At 40.5% G+C, this 17131-nt stretch overlaps 3 protein-coding genes across 3 annotated transcripts; all 3 read left to right on the top strand.

Moving 5' to 3' along the window:
• Window positions 1-617: 617 nt before the first annotated feature.
• clrn2 (clarin 2) lies at window positions 618-2689 on the top strand. Its single transcript, XM_022738372.1, has 3 exons — window positions 618-870; window positions 2070-2249; window positions 2421-2689. Exons 1-3 carry the CDS (start codon window positions 618-620, stop codon window positions 2687-2689), a joined length of 702 nt encoding a protein of 233 aa, XP_022594093.1.
• Window positions 2690-4679: 1990 nt separating this feature from the next.
• lap3 (leucine aminopeptidase 3) lies at window positions 4680-10122 on the top strand. The gene is made up of 13 exons (XM_022738259.1): window positions 4680-4882; window positions 5044-5159; window positions 5598-5652; window positions 5736-5841; window positions 5938-6097; window positions 6189-6353; window positions 7303-7461; window positions 7590-7714; window positions 7974-8062; window positions 8151-8253; window positions 9167-9246; window positions 9340-9452; window positions 9569-10122. Exons 1-13 carry the CDS (start codon window positions 4787-4789, stop codon window positions 9753-9755), a joined length of 1554 nt encoding a protein of 517 aa, XP_022593980.1. The 5' UTR covers window positions 4680-4786; the 3' UTR covers window positions 9756-10122.
• A 3235-nt stretch (window positions 10123-13357) lies between these two features.
• Window positions 13358-17131, top strand: lynx1 (Ly6/neurotoxin 1). The gene is made up of 5 exons (XM_022738258.1): window positions 13358-13467; window positions 14542-14643; window positions 14854-15030; window positions 15512-15637; window positions 15736-17131. Exons 1-5 carry the CDS (start codon window positions 13419-13421, stop codon window positions 15918-15920), a joined length of 639 nt encoding a protein of 212 aa, XP_022593979.1. The 5' UTR covers window positions 13358-13418; the 3' UTR covers window positions 15921-17131.

Here is a 17131-nt window from a genome sequence, read left to right as displayed (position 1 = left end):
TATAAATAATACAGTGGAGGAGAAAGTACTGCATCACAAAGCAGACTCACAATTGTACTTAGGTACACAACTTTATTAAATGTAGACTACTGATATGCACAAGATAGACCTAAATTAAGTGGAGCATGCAAACAATAACATATGAGATTTCTCATTGGTGCCATAACCTGACCTTTTCGGGTGTGTGTTCTAATGGACCACATCTGTCATTCTGACACAATTAACTGTGCTTACATGATTTTATAGCTGCAGCCACCACTAAGGTCACCAATTACATTTCCAGCTCCAAATACCAACTGGTAAAGGTTAATTCATCCCCTGAATAAAGAGGATTGTGTGCGAGAGAGAGGGAGCAGAAACCAGGCGCACAGGGAAAGGATAGAGTTTCTCCCGGTAAGGGATCTCTTTGACCGCCATAGATTCGGTTTCTCCTCCCAGGTGACTCATGCGTCCATACATGCATCATTTCACCAAGTGAAACAACCTTTTTTTTTGTCGGATTATGATTTATTTTTTCTTTTCAAACTCTAGAATAAACTCATGGTGATCGCCGAGTGCGCTCCGCGGTCGCTGCCGGGTGTCTTGTTACCTCCCTCGGGGCACCATGGGCTCCTAAGATGCCTTCTCTGTGGAAACGGATAACCTTCTCGGTGGCCTCGGTTCTCTGTGTCGGCTCTGTGGCGCTCTTGGTCGTGGCCCTGTCCACGGAGCGGTGGGTCACCGGACGGATTCTGTGTAAAACCGGAGCGGAGATAGTGAACGCGTCCCATCCGGAGCTGGACCAGTTCATCGGGGACATTTATTACGGCTTGTTCCAGGGAGGAAAGAGCAAGAAGTGCGGGCTCGGGAAGCGGCGCTCCAAAATATATAGTAGGATCAAATACAGTATATGAGCCACTCTGAGCCCTCTCCTCTCTCCTCATTCCCTTCCTCCTGTGTTTAAAACATAATGAAGTCATCATGAAATACAGACTAATTATATGAATGCAGATAATATAACTTTATTTTCTTCTATTTTTTTGATGCCTGTTAGCTCCTGCACCAACAGCTTTAGATACTGAGCAAAACAAGTCTTGGAGAGTTTCCAAAATTACCAAATAGTCCTATATCAGGCAGAATTTTGGGAAAACTTTGTATAACATGATTTACAAGACATCAAGCAGAATATTTCCATTTGACGAAATAGTATAGTGGAAATATTAACATAATTACAAATACACACCAGTTTCTTAGAATTGAAATTAGGTGTCATGTTTTTTAATAGAAGCTCATTTAATCTTGTCTGTGTAAATTGTTATATATTCTATGTTGCCCGTCTTTTAAATACTTTTTCTGGCTTATTTTCCTATGAACTCCGTATGAACCATAAAAGCATGACAAACTACACTATTAATACATTTGAAAGCATTTAAACATAGGTATGAGGATACTGTCTTTTATTATAAAAAAAGAAACACATATTAAGATACATTGCTGCTACCTCCAAATGTACTGCAAACATTCAGACATACTACTGACTTAAATATCACAATGCAAACTTATTAAATAACTTTAGGTGATTAAATTTCAAATTATTAATTATTATATCAAAAATAACATCATATGCAATATGATTCTGTCAGCACATAAATACAATTACCAGAGAACGTCATGCTCCAACATTTTCCGGCAAGTAAGACTGCCTTAATCTGTGCCTAAATAGTCATTTAAAATATGATCAACTTCTACATGGATCTTCTGACTGTAAAGACACTATCGTTCATTTTTCTGCCAATGGCACACATGCACCGGTGTTGTTTAGGTGGCACACAACTCCAGCTTCTTGTCCAATATGAAATGTGTGCAATAACACAATATACTGCATCCACACATTATATTCACCTGTTCACGTTTTCACATCAGCAACCTTCCCACTTCCTCACGTACTCTATTTCTGGTTGCTGCCAAGGACGACAGTTAATCTGGTGGCCGCTGAGTGTGTTTCTCAGTTTCTTCATCTTGACTCAAACAAATCATTTTGCAGGGCTGATGATGTGTGTTTTTTCTCCGTTTTCTGTCTGACTGTCCAGTTTTCCCAAAGCTCATACGAACATTGAACAGTGGCCTTCACATGATGGTGATCCTCTTCTTGCTGGTGGCCATTGGCTTCGCTCTGGTCAGTCTGTCTTTCTGTATTTACAACGCACGCAAGGTTCCCTACCAGAGCATCAAGGGGCACAAAGGACTCTACCTGTGGAACGTCATTGCTGGTATGTGAGGGGACTTTGTCTTTATTCTGTCCCTCAAATATTGCTTTGTTTTTCATTTCCCTGCCCTGCATTTCCTTTCTTTCTTTTATTTGCAACTGAGTGCACTATCCCATCTCTTTTCTTGTGAGAAATCCATTTATTTTGCCCAACTCATTTTGTATTTCTTTTCAGCTTTTTTCGGTGCCCTGGGTGTTTTGTGTTTCCTGGCAGCTATGAAGCAGCACAGTCTGACTGAGCGGGTGGCAAACTATCAGGAGAACCTCTTTGTCCTCGTGGTCCTGGATGACAGCCTGGACTGGTCCTTCTGGCTGGGTGTAGGCAGCGTTACGACTCACTTTGCCGTCTGTGGAGTGGTCGCCATGAGCCGGATCAAGCTGCCCAAACCAGAGATCAAGAAACCTGAAGAACCCACCATCTCTGCTCTGGACCTGCTCTACTGAAAGACCAAACAAGACGCAACATTTTAGCACTTTCATCACTTATGGTTGGCCCCTTAGGCTCATTATATAATCACAATTTAGCCTCATGATTGATTTTGACTTAAACTGACACTAGAAAAAGACATCATGATTTGTCAGTGACAGTTATCTGGAAAAAAGTGTTGACTTGCTTCCTCAAAAAGCTGCCTGGGCTGTAAGGCAGCTGTTCAAATGTTGGAGTGGATTACACTTTTGGAGTAGATGAACAGTCAAGTCAAGAGGAACCCCAGGAGGCGCAACAGAAAAGAAATTCCTCTTCCATTACAGACAGACATGCAATGGACCCTGTAGATACAGTAGTATGGAGAAACAGAATGAAAATGTTAGGTAAATAATGTACAAAAATAAAACATTAAGTAAATGTAAATGTACCCTGTAACACAAAACAAGATGATGGTTTCATCAGATGCACACACTGGAGATTTTTCAGAAGAATATATTGATCTGTTAGGAAAAACAATGTAATCAACAGTTATTTTCAAAATATTTCCCTCTAAAATTACTGTATGCCAAGCAGTTATAATGTACACCACCAGAGGGATCGCAGCACACAGGCACACACAGGAGACACTGACCATCCTGACAGAGACTGTGGACAAGTCAGACTCACGGCGTGCTGGAGGCTTCCCCACCGCACTGCACACATTGCTGAATCACAACCGAACTCTGTACAGATTTTACACTATTTATGATAAGTGGCTACAAATGTCAAGTCACTGGTCACTTGTATTCTCAAACACTACCAGCAGTTGTGATCACAGAAGAGGCTGACAGTAACAGCAGGTCTGCAGGTCTATTTGCTTGCTCAAAGGAGCTAAGACTGAACTAACTAATCCTCGTCCACATTAATGGAAACAAAGTGTCCTGCATCTCATACTCGGGCTTTGAGCTCTGGACGTCCTGTGCTATATATTCTGTCTATAGCTGCATGTGTAAATGTATGAGTATTTATTTTCATTGTATGTATGGGATGTCAGTAACTGATTTGTTATGGTTCTCAGAATAAAGTCTAAAGTCTGAAGGATTTGAAATGAATCGTTTACAGCAATTATCTTTACTACCAGAAAGTTAGGCATGAACATTTACTTCATAGTGAGTGAGGGGCTTACATAAGAGCTTCTTTAAACGTACTTAACTTTAGAAAATTGGTCACAAAAGTTGTTCACATTTGAAGTAGTTGGCTGCTATGCAGGTCAAAATAAGAATTATTTTGTACACATTTTAAAAAAAGTTAATGCAAATAATGGGTTTGGCCATAGTTAAAGAACATTTACTGTATGAAAAGTAATAGATTGGTTGCACTCTCATGTGTTGAGTTGGCTGCATGTCATCATGTCTTTGCTTCGAGACGTTCTCTTACTCAGGGAAACCGGAGCTGGAAACTAACAAACCTCTGACAAACATATTTATTGTATAACATAAAATAAACAATGAACAATTACTTACAGTGCATATTTCTTATTCTCCTTAGTCTGTGTTTTGTTAGATTTATGACCTAAATTTTATATATACGTCTACAGTAGGGAATAATATTGTCTCTCCCTTTAATAAATGAAAAATTGATGAAAATTTTTTATGTGGAAATGTTGATGCAAATTATTTTTGGAGACCTCCCAAATAATAATAATGTTCTCTTAAATTGCACCTGATTATTTGGAGACTTACTCATATTGATAACTGGCTACATTTTTTCTATTGTGCCTGGTGTTGTTTTTCAGACTTTTTCTCTCTCTTTTTAATTATATTTATTTATCTATGTTAATATGATACTGTATAAAGGTGAAATATTCACAATACACTGACAAAGTGTTGACATAAAATGAAGCTTTCACATACCTGATGCACAGAAAAATATTGATGTTTAAGAGGAGAAACCAGTTTTAACCCGCTCCTGCCGCCTGGTGGCGACAATGATCCGTCTTCGTCGCTTATTGGTGACATAATCAAAAACGCGACGGTGTTACGTCCGTCCGCTCGGCTACCTTCTGCACATGTTTACGACCTTTAACTCTCTGAAACAGTAATTCATTTTTTTGTCAGTCCATTAATGTCCAACAGATGACAATGCTTCTTCTGAGGAGAGCCGTGCAGACCACGGTGCGGACGAACCACTGCAGGTCGTTTTCTGCATCACAGACTCTGAACCAGAGAAAGGTGAGAAGCCTGTCAGACACTACCGGAGAAACAGCTGTGTCTTTATTCAGTTCTGTTCTGAGTTGGTCTGGAGTTGTATTCATGTGAGCATCAGTGTGTGTGGTGTGTGTTTGTCTTTGAGCGTTTGTTTCTCCTACAGTGTTTGTTGTGTGTCTCTGCAGGGTTTGGTGTTGGGAGTGTTTGAGAAGGAGGGAGAGGAGGGCAGCCTTCATCTGACAGAGGCAGCTGCAGGGTTTGACCAAGCTCTCTCTGGAAAACTCTCTGAACTACTGAAAATGTGAGTCTTCATATCTGTAAACTGACAGTGCGCAGTTGTATGCAAAAGTCTGAGCAGGTGACATATTTTGTTGATTATTAAAGTGAAAAGAAGTCAGTGCATCCCCTGTAGCTATGTACAAACTTAGGCTGCCCAAACTTTTCCACATGCCACAATTACTGAACCAATTTTGTGTTGACATCTGTCGCAGTGAAATGGGGATCCTAAAATTCCTTGCACAGATATAATCAGGAGAATTAGATTTCAGACTTTGTACAATTTCTCAAGGTTGTGTGAAGTCAAGTCAGGTACAGACCAAAAGTAGCACTGTTAAGGCAAAGCATAATAGTACATTACTAATCCATATGAGAAAAACATTATATCTAACTAACTTGTTCCAGAGTGATGTCTGCTCTGTTCACTGTTGTGTTTCATAAACTTCTGTTATGAATTTTCCAGCTCTGGACCTGCGCTCAAGAAAGGCAAGAGCAGAATATTTTATGGAATCCACAAGGTAACAAAGTTTGACGTGAGATTAAGAAAAATCCATGACATGACAGCATCAGAGTAATGACATCTATTCTGCATCCTTTCCAGGACTTCCCCTGTGTCGCAGTAGTAGGGCTGGGGAAGAACAACCCAGGAGTGAGTGGGACAGAGAACTGGGACACCGGCAGGGAGAACATCAGACAGGCAGTTTCAGGTAAGAGACATCGCCTCTGCTTGTTTCAGCACTGGTTACATGGAGGATTTGCTGGAGTTGGCTCATATCTGTGTGTGATTCTGTGTGTGCGCTCAGCCGGCTGCAGGTTACTTCAGGACCTGGAGGTGAACCACGTGGAGGTGGACGGCTGCAGTGATACCCAGTCAGCAGCAGAAGGTGCTGTTCTGGGCTTGTTTCACTATGACCAACTCAAATCAAAGAAGAAGACCAAAGTAACAACGCAGCTTCTCGGAAGGTAGACTGACAAGTATAACCTAAAACTGGGACAAGTTTACATTTTGGTAAATTCACATAAATGCAGTGTATTTGTTTGTAATTGTTCTTAGTGCTGACTTGGCCGGGTGGGAGAGAGGAGTTGTGTTTGCAGAAGGCCAAAACCTGGCACGGCTACTAATGGAAGCTCCGGCGAATCACATCACTCCTACTGCTTTTGCCAGCACCATTGAAGAGAAACTAGCACCACATGCTGGACGAGTCACAATAAATAAGAGGTTTGTGCATCATCATTATTCATCATCACTGGCATTACTTTACGCAGTATTCAGAAAAAGGAATTTACAGTGCGACCGTTTATGATTTATCTACAGTGTTTGTATCTGTCAGTTGAAGTAAGTGCAACTTAGACATGGGAAACACAGAATTTAACTTTGCCGCATCATTGCAGGGTATTTTAGACATATATACTTTTTAATCAATGAGTTTTCAAGGCACCGTGGGACACACAAATCCAACATCTTCAGATATTGGACTCGTTTGATTGGGAAAACTTTTGGTGGGAAGATAAATATCGACCTGATTTAGGATCATTTGGGGAAAATTTTACTAATTTTGACGTTTATGTATACTGTTTAATTTAATCACAAAATATGTTATCATATTTTTGAAAGTTTAAAAAAATGTATTGGTCTGGAAACTGTCAATATAGAGCTGTAACAATTAATCGATTAGTCAGCTGACATAATTTTAATCAGCAACTGACATTTTTTCATGCTAATATGCCAAACATCCTCCAGTTCCAGCTTCTTAGTTGTGAGGATTTGCTGCTTTTCCCTGTTTTCTATCACGGTAAACTGAATGTTGATGGGCAATTCTTTTCTTTTTTTTTTACTATTTTCTTACATCATATGGATATAAGGATTCATCAATTAATAAAATAATTGTAGTTGCAGCCCCAGTCAAATCTGGCAGCATTTATGAATCCACTCTAAGCTGATAGTTTATATCCTTCAGAAACACAGCTGGCAACAGATATCCACCATAACAAAGGATCACCTGATGGTAGCAGCAACATGAGAGAAAAATGTGAGGCTGAATACTTGGGGAGGTCTTCAGTCAGGCTCCTCTGTAGTATTCAAACTGCAAAAACAAAGTACGGTTGTTAGTGTTTTGAGGTGGATGAGGTGAAAGAGGATTTGTCTTAACAATTCATGTTTTATGCAGATCCCAGGCTTGGATAGAGGAGCAACAGATGGGAGCGTTTCTCAGTGTTTCCAAAGGCTCAGAGGAGCCCCCTGTCTTCCTGGAGCTACATTACAACGGTTCACCTGACAGCACTCAGGCCCCGCTGCTCTTAGTCGGCAAAGGCATCACCTTCGACAGGTAAACTGTAACGATACGTACTCCAGCTCACCAGGATATCTAATGGACCACTCTTACTTCTGACCTCATTTAAGCAATACAGTGCTCTCATCAAGACCATCTGTCCCCTTCTCTCTGTGTGACTGCAGTGGTGGCATTTCTCTGAAGCCGTCCCCCTCCATGGATGCAATGAGAGCTGACATGGGCGGAGCTGCCACCGTGTGTGCATCCATTGTCACAGCAGCAGCTCTGAAACTGCCGGTCAACATCATTGGTGAGTTTCATGACATTAAATCCACTCTAACACCGTTTGTTTGTACAGTAAGTACGTATACATTTGTCATTGAATGAAACTAGAGTGCTTTTAAAAAGTGGTCACTATCCAGCTGGAGTATTTTATGTTTTTACACTGAATCACAGTAGATGATGATGCTTTTTTTTTGACACCTATAAACAGATAAAATATGTTCTGTTTATGTCAAAGTGAAAACAAATGTCTCAGCCTGTCTTTCTGCTGTGTATGATTCAATCAGGTCTGGCTCCTCTGTGTGAGAACATGCCCAGTGGAAAGGCCACTAAACCTGGTGATGTTGTAACGGCCAAGAATGGAAAAACAATCCAGGTGGGTGAAATCCATGATGAAATTAGACACATTTGCACATTTGTATGCATGTGTACAGCTGAATGGATTTGTACTGTTCCACATACAGGTTGACAATACAGATGCAGAGGGAAGACTGGTTCTCGCTGACGCGCTCTTTTATGGACACACATTCAGCCCCAGAGCCATTGTCAATGTTGCTACGCTAACAGGTGAGATTTTCATGAGTTAGTGCTTTGCACACATAACTTATCTGGCACTGTTGCACAAACTGACTCTTTGGCATTTGTTTTGTCTGGTGTGAAAGCTGCCATCAGGTGTCAAGTGCTCACCACACAACTGGGTTGAGACCACTTGAGAATGTGGTTCTCGGTCTGGTTCTTCTTTGACTCTGGTGCGGTTCATTTTTGTGGTGTGAACACAAAACCGACCAATTAAAAAGGATTGTGCGATTGCAGATATGATTTTAGCATCAATTTAAAAGCTAAACTGCCATTAACTCCGTCTGCTGATCATGAACTGTCAGAGAAGCAGTTTTATAAGTTTATACATATTTACGCAAGATCATTTGGTAACCATCGTAACGTGTATGTACATCCTAATGTGAGGATTTATGCTTGTGTCTCACTTCTCATTAAAAAGTGAGTGAAACATAGTACCCTCACAGTAGCTTTGCCACCTTTTTTTGTCCTGTGACTACTTTTTAGTCACCATTCATGACGTACAAGGTCCGGTTGCCTTCGCGACTTATTGTGCTCATAATCAGTTATTTATTTATGAGCTCTCTCATATAAGGTGCAGTTGAGTGCAGCATGACTTGCTGTGACTCAGTGGAATATTAATATTAATTCCCTTACGTGGGTTCATGTAGTGTTGATGATGCAGGATGAAAGTCACTAAATTCAGTCACTGAGTCTTTGAGTCTGAATGACTCCATGTTCCCAGCTCTTGGTTTGTTGGTAATAAGTCGGTGTGAACACAAAATGTACCATAACTAAAAAAGAGGTGTTAATGGATCAACTGAACTGAACTGTTAAAGCCACCTTATAGTTTTGCACGATTAAACTAAATGTATGCTGGTATAATTTTTAAATAGTATTTTTTGTGTCTTCTTGTGTCTTCAAGGTGCGATGGATGTTGCTCTTGGCTCAGCTGCAACTGGAGTATTCACAAACTCTGACTGGCTCTGGGAGCAGCTGCACAAGGTACTGTGTGTGTGTGCACAATAAACTCACACAACATCTTGCAGACTCTCAGCTCCTGTGTTGACGAATGGCATGTCTCTGTGTGTGTCGTAGGCCAGTGTTGTGACAGGTGACAGAGTATGGCGGATGCCTCTGTTCCAGCACTACACCAGACAGGTGACTGACAGCCAGCTGGCTGACCTCAACAACATCGGCAAGTACAGCCGGTACGTATCCTGCTACCCTCAGCGAGCGTCCGCGGCTCCCGCTAGAGGCATCAGAGAAAGTCTATTAGTCTTTATTTACCTGCATTTGATTGTTATGCCTGTTGATTTCTCTCTAGTTCTGGCGGCGCGTGCACAGCAGCTGCATTCCTGAGAGAGTTTGTCACAGCTCCTCATTGGGCTCATCTGGACATCGCTGGTGTGATGAGTAACAAAGATGAAGTTCCTTATCTGAGGAAAGGCATGTCGGGAAGACCAACACGCACGCTGGTGGAGTTTGCTGCCGGGCTGGCTCACCACAGCTGAGAGATGGACACAAAATCTGATAACGTACGAGATTCTCCGACCATCTTCTGACAGGATTCAACAGTGATCTTTCCATAGAGACACGGAGAGCTAAAGTGTCAAAGTCAGATAAAACAGTATCCTTTCCTTGGAGGAACTAATGATAGAAATCTAAAATGTAAGTGTTTTGTGAAACAGTGCGATGGACCTTTGATTACATACAGCAAATACATCAGTCTAAGAATTTTTTTCTTTAGGCCATGATGTAACATTTCCCTCCCCACACTGTTGTGATTTCAGCTGAAAGAAAATTGAAGCTCTGTAGTAACTACATACTAGTTCAGATAATTTATATGTTATATAAATAAACTCTTTATGGCTTTAATTAGGTGTATGAGCCTGTGTGTCTTTTATGATGGTCATCTCTTTGGCTCTTTGGATTTTTACTACAAGGCCAAAAGTATGTGGACATTTCCCGTCTGTCCCCATTGTCCCTATCAAATAAAAGGCATAAAAATGTCCCCAAAAAGGAAATCTATAATAGTACAGTGGAAAGTGTGTTAGTGTTATCAACAAACGTTATTGCGATGTGTAGGAGAAATATATAATAAAGTAGGGGCGCTCAGTTTTTACAGGCAAACTACACCCACACTCCATGGGTTTATTATTTCCTCTACACTGTATGATTTGGAATAAAGACAAGTCTTGAAATGAGTCTACACTTCTAAAATTTGCTCGCATCAGACATGTTCATACTAGTACTGCAGCAGCTCGTGATGGGAAAGCTGGAGAAGAAAACCTTCCTCAAGATATGAAGACTTCTATTGTCATCTGAGAAGGAAAAATTGTAACGTAATAAAGACGTGATAATAATTTGACAGACCACTTCAACAGATTGGGGACGTTTTGACGACTCCACCATGTTCAGCTCTGAGTAGTAGAACATTCCTTTCCTCAGCAGGCAGTCTGACGTTCTTCTTTGATGTTATCTCTCATCTATTATTTTATCACACTATCATCTCTGTCTCTTTTTGACATGTTGCCTTGAGATCAGCACAGGAGGAGTTAGTCATTAATCCTAGGCTTTACATAACACATTGGAAGCATTGCATTGAACTCCAAGCATTATATGAGTTTTGAATGCTCCAAAAACAAAACCTATAAAGTTTCATACATCTGCAAAAGTAATCTGTTGGACGAATCCATCACCATCACTAAAAAATTATTCATACAGGGCAAAAACAGGTGCAGACAGACAATCAAACAGCTTGTAAACAAGCCAATAACTTTGCTACATTAGCTACCACTTTATTTGGAGGTCAAACCCAAAGTGCACCTCTCAATTTTATTTTGCCAATAACTCCACACTGCCCAGAAAACAATTAATGCACACAACAACAGTTCAGTCAGGGTACTAATGTCTAGATGTTAATGATTAATTGCAACAATATCCATTTTAGTTTTGCTGTATGGCTCTGCTCATGTGATGCTGTGCTGTGGAACAAACTGACAGAAACGCCCCTGAGCTCACAAAGAGTCCTGTCAAAGCCTAAAATACATGAACGCACATTAAAAACATTCAAAATTCACATATGGCTAAAAGCTAATAAGGAGGTTGGGAAAGCAAGAATGCAGAGCATCCATGACATCCATGAATTGTGATAACATGTTTCAACCAATTATCCTTATCCTTTTACTGTTTAAAGCACTGAAAATATTCATAAACTCTCCTGCGAAAGGTTACAGTGTCCGACACGTGCGTGCAGAGATTACCACAGTGGAATGCAGTTTCACAACCCGGCTTCATCAGCTGTGTTGTTTCTTTATCATTTATCGTCTTCATCTCATTCATTGATGAGTGATACAGTCGCATTTCTGCAGAGTGTCGTTCATGTATGTTTGTTGTGTGTCATCACATAGTGTGCATGTATTGTACTATTAACTGTACAAGATGATTTATGAGATTCAAATTTTTTGGCACATTCACATCGAGCATGATCTGCTAAGTTCATTTGGACTCTCCAGTATTTCTTCCCTTAGTTAACCAATGGACTGAAGAGCGCTGTGTGTTCCATGGGTCAACATCACAAAACACATTGCAGAAGTTCTCAATCTATTAAGAGAAGGCAAAAAATTCGGACTAGTCTGTTTATCGGGATGCTGAATCGCATCTCAAATGCTGCATTGGTTGTCATCAACCGAACACTGTCTGTTTTGACCATTGTCAGGTTGATATTGTGTAGGTTGATCTCAGCACAGGTGTGGATGTTATCTTGAGCGCATTATCTGTAGGCATTGGGTTCCACGAAGGGTTGTAACTGGTCACCGATTGTTTCTGCCATGAGTAGAATGGGTGCAGTACAGGGATGCAGAGTTCGGTCATCTCAGGATGAAATCCCTGCATTTTTACAGATGATGTATAGTTCTGTTGTTTTCATCAAACCATGACCTGGGACATATTGCATCCAACTGTGAGGTGGTCTCATTCACTGCTAATATGTAATATGGAGCACAAGATCAACAGACTGAGTGACTAGAGCAGCGGCAGATATGTCGTCGTACCAGCCTGTTGCAGAATAGGAGCTCAACCCCTCCAGTCCTCACCAGCAGTCACAAGCTTTGGGTATGGACAGCAAGAAAGACATTACTGATATAATCAACATAGGTGAGTTAGCTTCCCAGATGGCTGGACTCAACCTTCAGGACCAGGTAAGGAGCTTGGAGTATAGCCACTGCTCTGTTGCACTGAAAGCACCCAGCTGATTCAGGCATCCACGTCCCACTTGGAGGAGAACCTTGGATAGAGCCAGAACAAGCTGAAGTGATAATAGGCCTTTATACCATTTGGCCTCAGCATACATTGGGGCTATAGAGGAAGACTAGCAGGATGTGGCTAGGGAGAGCAACAGTTGTACTACCTTGCCCAGCTTATGTGCTGACCTGCTCAGGCCAACCTCAAATACACGTTTATGGCAAGTCGATCTGTCAGCCTCGAATGCAGACGAGTCCAGTTGGTATCAGAACAGTTCTTCATGCTTGAAGATGGTGTTAAAAGAGAAGTTATCGAGGAATCCTGGCTGAAACTCAGATTCATTGCAAGGTTGTAAACCTGCGTCAAGGGATGACAGTCAAAGGCATGATGGGTATGTGCAGGACACGGGCATGGCATCCCTGGTGTGAGATCCGCCTCAGACAGGTCTATCTCTATATCTCGAAAGCACATTTACTCAATCTCAGAGGCTTCCACAGTGCCACAGTAAGAAAACCACGAATAACCAAAGAAATCAATAGAAACACCTTGAGTGTCCATTGACCTTCTTTCATAGCAATCCCATATCTAGCTGACGACTGGAGCTTTGGCTGCCTCTGCACTAACATGCACATTAGCTGTAGCTCACGGGACTCAGAGAGAAAAGAACTATGAAGCTAAAAGATCAGATAATCAGCAGTTTAACTGGTTCCACAGCTGAAAGAGTTGACAATCTTGTGCTCAGGTGCCGCCCAGGGACATCTCTGCCCCTTCCTCCTTCTTGTTGGATTTGAGAAAAATGATAAGATTATCAGTTTTTTTAAACCACCAAGATGTGTCTTGTCCACCTGTTGTGACTCTGCAGCACTGCACATCTATATAAGCTGCAGGGTTTCTGCCTCGAAACACCAAACGCCTTCCAACCTCCATCAAACATGAAGCTGCTGCTGACTGTCTGTCTGACCTGGGCTCTTCTCTACACAGGTAATTTACTTTATCTGGGAATCGGATTTGTCTGACACCTATTTCTTTCTAACACGGAAAAGTATTGCATAGTTTTTTCATATTTATATTCCACATTTTTGGAATATGAGATTTTACACAAAACAGGAGCCTTGTGTGGCTCTCTATCCTGCAGCTTTTTATATCTGCATCCTGTATTAGCAAGTAAAGCTCACTGTTTTCTACATCTAAGAAATAGACCTACATATCAACTGCAAAGCACTTTTGACTTTTACTACATGCAGTTCTGATATGTGTATGATTAAAGGCTCAGTCTGCAGTTCAGAGATGAAGCTATTAATCAATTAATCAATTGAATCAAAATGAATCAACTTTGATCATAAATTAATCATTTAGGCCATTGTTTAACCAAAAAGGCAAATAATTAGTAATTCTTCTTTATTCATTGTGAAATTTTGTTGCTTTTCTCTGTTTTATATCATTGTAAATTGAATATTGTTGTGTTTTGGGTGGTTTGGTGGTTTAAACAAGCCAATAGAATATGTCACATTTGGCTGTGTCAACATGTACTTGCCATTTTTCAGATTCTTTTTATTTTATTTTAGACTATAGATCAATCATTTTGGAAAATATCAATTATCAGCTCTACTGCTATTGTTTGGTCACAACAATTTGAAGCATGTTTGAACACACATCTGAAGAGTTTAGATTATTAATGAAAAATTGACATTTTTGATACAGGACTATTTCAAATGTGGACAATTGTGGTTGTTCTATTGCACAAGTTTTATATTGCATGGACCAGGAGGGTCTGTTATATTTCCTGAGGTGTAGATAAAATACAATGACAACTCAAACTCTATTTATGTACATGACATATCTTGGTGAAAAACTATAAAATATTTAAATCTGGTTTACCACACAGTTGGTAGCCTTCAGTCAAAGAGAAAAATGAATCATCTTGATGCTCTGATCTCTCCATTGTGCATTACATATACGGTAGGGTAGGAGCTGAAGCTTATTCTAGCTATGTGTCTGTCTTGAGATGAAACAGAAATGAATTGAACACTGTAAATTATTTTATTGACTTTTCAGCTGAGTCGCTACGATGCCATACATGCACCAACAACATGTGTACCACATCAACCTCAGTCCAGTGTCCTGCCACAAGTACAGCATGCAGGACTGTCACTTCAGGTGGGTGGCAGTGATTTACTATACTGAAAATCCAGTGCTTTTACATTAACAATGATAATGAAGTATCAGTTAAACTGAATCAACAGTTCCATCCTGTTATCAAGAGATAAAGTTGACTTTTGTTACAAGATACAGAGTGAGTGAATCATTTAACAATCCCTTTTTCCTTCCTTCTCTCATTCCCCTTGTTTGTTTGTTTTTTTGTGCCAGTGATGGGGACAGATTCATCGACTACTGTGACAGTGAATAAAACCTGTTCAACACTGCTGTCCTGCATCACTCCTGTCAACTTTGCGACTGAATGGTCTGTAAATCGAGGTTTCAGACGAGAAGCCCACAATCAGCTTTGCTGCGTTACTGACAACTGCAACCTCCAGACACTGGCCAGTAAGACCTAATATTCTTTCTCTCTGAGTCTCATAGAAGATTGACACCAATATTATATTTGTATAATGAAAATGGAGCTGGTGTCACGATGTGGTTAGCCTAGCTTAGCATAAAGACTGTAAGGAGGAAGAAGTACCAGCTATCTCTCCAAAGCTGAAAAATACCTACCAACAAATCTAAAACGGTCTTATTTACTAAATATATCTTGTCTACCTTTTTGGTATGGGATATGTTTTTTTGTAACTTTAGACAGACTCTGTTCCCCCTTCTTCCAATCTTTATGCTAAGCTAGACTACTCAACTCCAGTGGTGTTTAACACACAGATGTGAGATTGATAGCTAACAGCCACTGTGACAAGGACAATTCAGTAAAGTCAGTTCAGCTTGAGGACTAGTGTTAAAGATTCATTCATACATGTAAAGACCTGCAGTTCAAACAAGCCTGCTTCTGTTTCTATTTCCTTCTCTTTTATGTTACCAGCTCCTAGTACTTTAACGAATGGGAAGGTGTGTCCTGCGTGTAGAAGCTCAGCTGCCAGTATGGCGGGGACCTGCAATACGACTTTGGCCTGTGTGGGAGCTGAGGACAGTTGCTTCAGTGGCAACAGTAAGTTCATGCAATAAATCGTTGACAAAATGTACTTGTCATTCTGCTTTTATATGTGTTTAATCCATTCCATCCTGTCTTGTGTTCTTCCTTTGCAGCTACATTAAGATGCACGGATGAGTTGCAGCTCGGCTGTTTAACCAGAAACCTCTGCAACAACCTACCTGTCCTGAACGCTTTGTTTGCTGATAACACCAAGATCACATGTGGAGCACCATGGAGCGTCAGGATGAGCACTGTGCTGCTGGGCTTTGCTCTTACAGCATTTAAAGTGCTTGTTTAGATAATAGATATGGTCAAACAGACATAAGGCATGTATTTTTATTGTATTTGTTTATTTGATAGGGACAATGCACGTCAATGAACATCAGTTTAAAATACAATATGTAAACATGCTGGATTGTAGCAAGAATGCTAATTTATATCTGTAGTCTCTACGCAGGTAACATAACACAAGAACATTACAAGTAACAATATATAAATACGAACATACAATAAACAAGTACAAAAGAAAAACACATTTTACAACATGTGCTAAAAGTGATCACAGATCTGGTTTGACGTAAGCCAATGACAAGACCACACACACACACACACACACACACACACACACACACACACACACACACACACACACACACACAGCTACTTATAATCATGCATAGAACTGCAAAAGTACTCCTCATTGCTTTTTTCAGGAAAATTTTCTGTCTGTAATGGTACATACACTTAACATACTAGATGAATTACATACTTTGCATAAGAGTTATGTATGTAGGAGTAATATATGAGAACAAATAAACACCCAAGTACACACAGATAAAATCATGCACGTTTGTGTACACACACAGATGTAATCTTACAGAGATAAGGTCACAGACATGAAGGCGCAATGTTATGCTTATTGAAAAGAACAATGTTGCAGGTTGGAGGACATACAAACACACGCACGCCCCCTTACCCTTGTTTTACTACATTCGTGGCGACTAGTCATTGACATAATGTATTCCTTAGCCCCTTACCCTAACTTTAACCATCACAACTAAAAGCCTAACCCTAATCTTAACCCAACTCTAACCCTAAAACCAAGTGGGTTCCAACATATCGATCCCCACACAGCTGTAGGACCCCACGAATATAGTGTACCCCTGGTCATATGACTGTGTAAGGCCTGAGGGATGTTTCAACACTCTGGGGTGTAGTGTGTAGTTTTCTTCTAAGTCCACCCTCATGTGCCATGCTTGTGCTAGCTGCAGGAGTTTCTTATTAGTCTTCTTGGAGGAGGGTGGCTTCTCCCCTACCCTGATGAACTGTTTGGACAGGGTTGGTCTCATTGATGTCATTTCGATGTGTTACTTTGAAGATTGAATGTTGATAATGGCTTGTTCATATTTGCCTATCAAGTGATTATTGCTTGGATCTGATTTGGACTGCAGTATTAATTGATTACCTCTGTGCTTTAATTTGAATAATTAATTCATTGGATTGATTGAT

The sequence above is a fragment of the Seriola dumerili genome, unplaced genomic scaffold (assembly GCF_002260705.1).
Source record: "Seriola dumerili isolate Sdu_G_001 unplaced genomic scaffold, Sdu_1.0 BDQW01000035.1, whole genome shotgun sequence".
Taxonomy (NCBI): domain Eukaryota; kingdom Metazoa; phylum Chordata; class Actinopteri; order Carangiformes; family Carangidae; genus Seriola; species Seriola dumerili.
This window is presented reverse-complemented; position numbering and strand designations above follow the sequence as displayed.

Excerpts from the sequence above, each read along its gene's own strand:
- lap3 (XM_022738259.1), top strand. The coding sequence starts at position 4,787 with ATGACAATGCTTCTTCTGAGGAGAGCCGTGCAGACCACGGTGCGGACG. Across the intron at positions 5,842-5,937 it reads CATCAGACAGGCAGTTTCAG|CCGGCTGCAGGTTACTTCAG; the intron begins GTAAGAGACATC and ends GTGTGCGCTCAG. Across the intron at positions 7,715-7,973 it reads ACTGCCGGTCAACATCATTG|GTCTGGCTCCTCTGTGTGAG; the intron begins GTGAGTTTCATG and ends TGATTCAATCAG.
- clrn2 (XM_022738372.1), top strand. The coding sequence starts at position 618 with ATGCCTTCTCTGTGGAAACGGATAACCTTCTCGGTGGCCTCGGTTCTC. Across the intron at positions 871-2,069 it reads GCGGCGCTCCAAAATATATA|TTTTCCCAAAGCTCATACGA; the intron begins GTAGGATCAAAT and ends CTGACTGTCCAG. Across the intron at positions 2,250-2,420 it reads CCTGTGGAACGTCATTGCTG|CTTTTTTCGGTGCCCTGGGT; the intron begins GTATGTGAGGGG and ends ATTTCTTTTCAG.
- lynx1 (XM_022738258.1), top strand. The coding sequence starts at position 13,419 with ATGAAGCTGCTGCTGACTGTCTGTCTGACCTGGGCTCTTCTCTACACA. Across the intron at positions 13,468-14,541 it reads CTGGGCTCTTCTCTACACAG|CTGAGTCGCTACGATGCCAT; the intron begins GTAATTTACTTT and ends TTGACTTTTCAG. Across the intron at positions 14,644-14,853 it reads ATGCAGGACTGTCACTTCAG|TGATGGGGACAGATTCATCG; the intron begins GTGGGTGGCAGT and ends TTTTTGTGCCAG.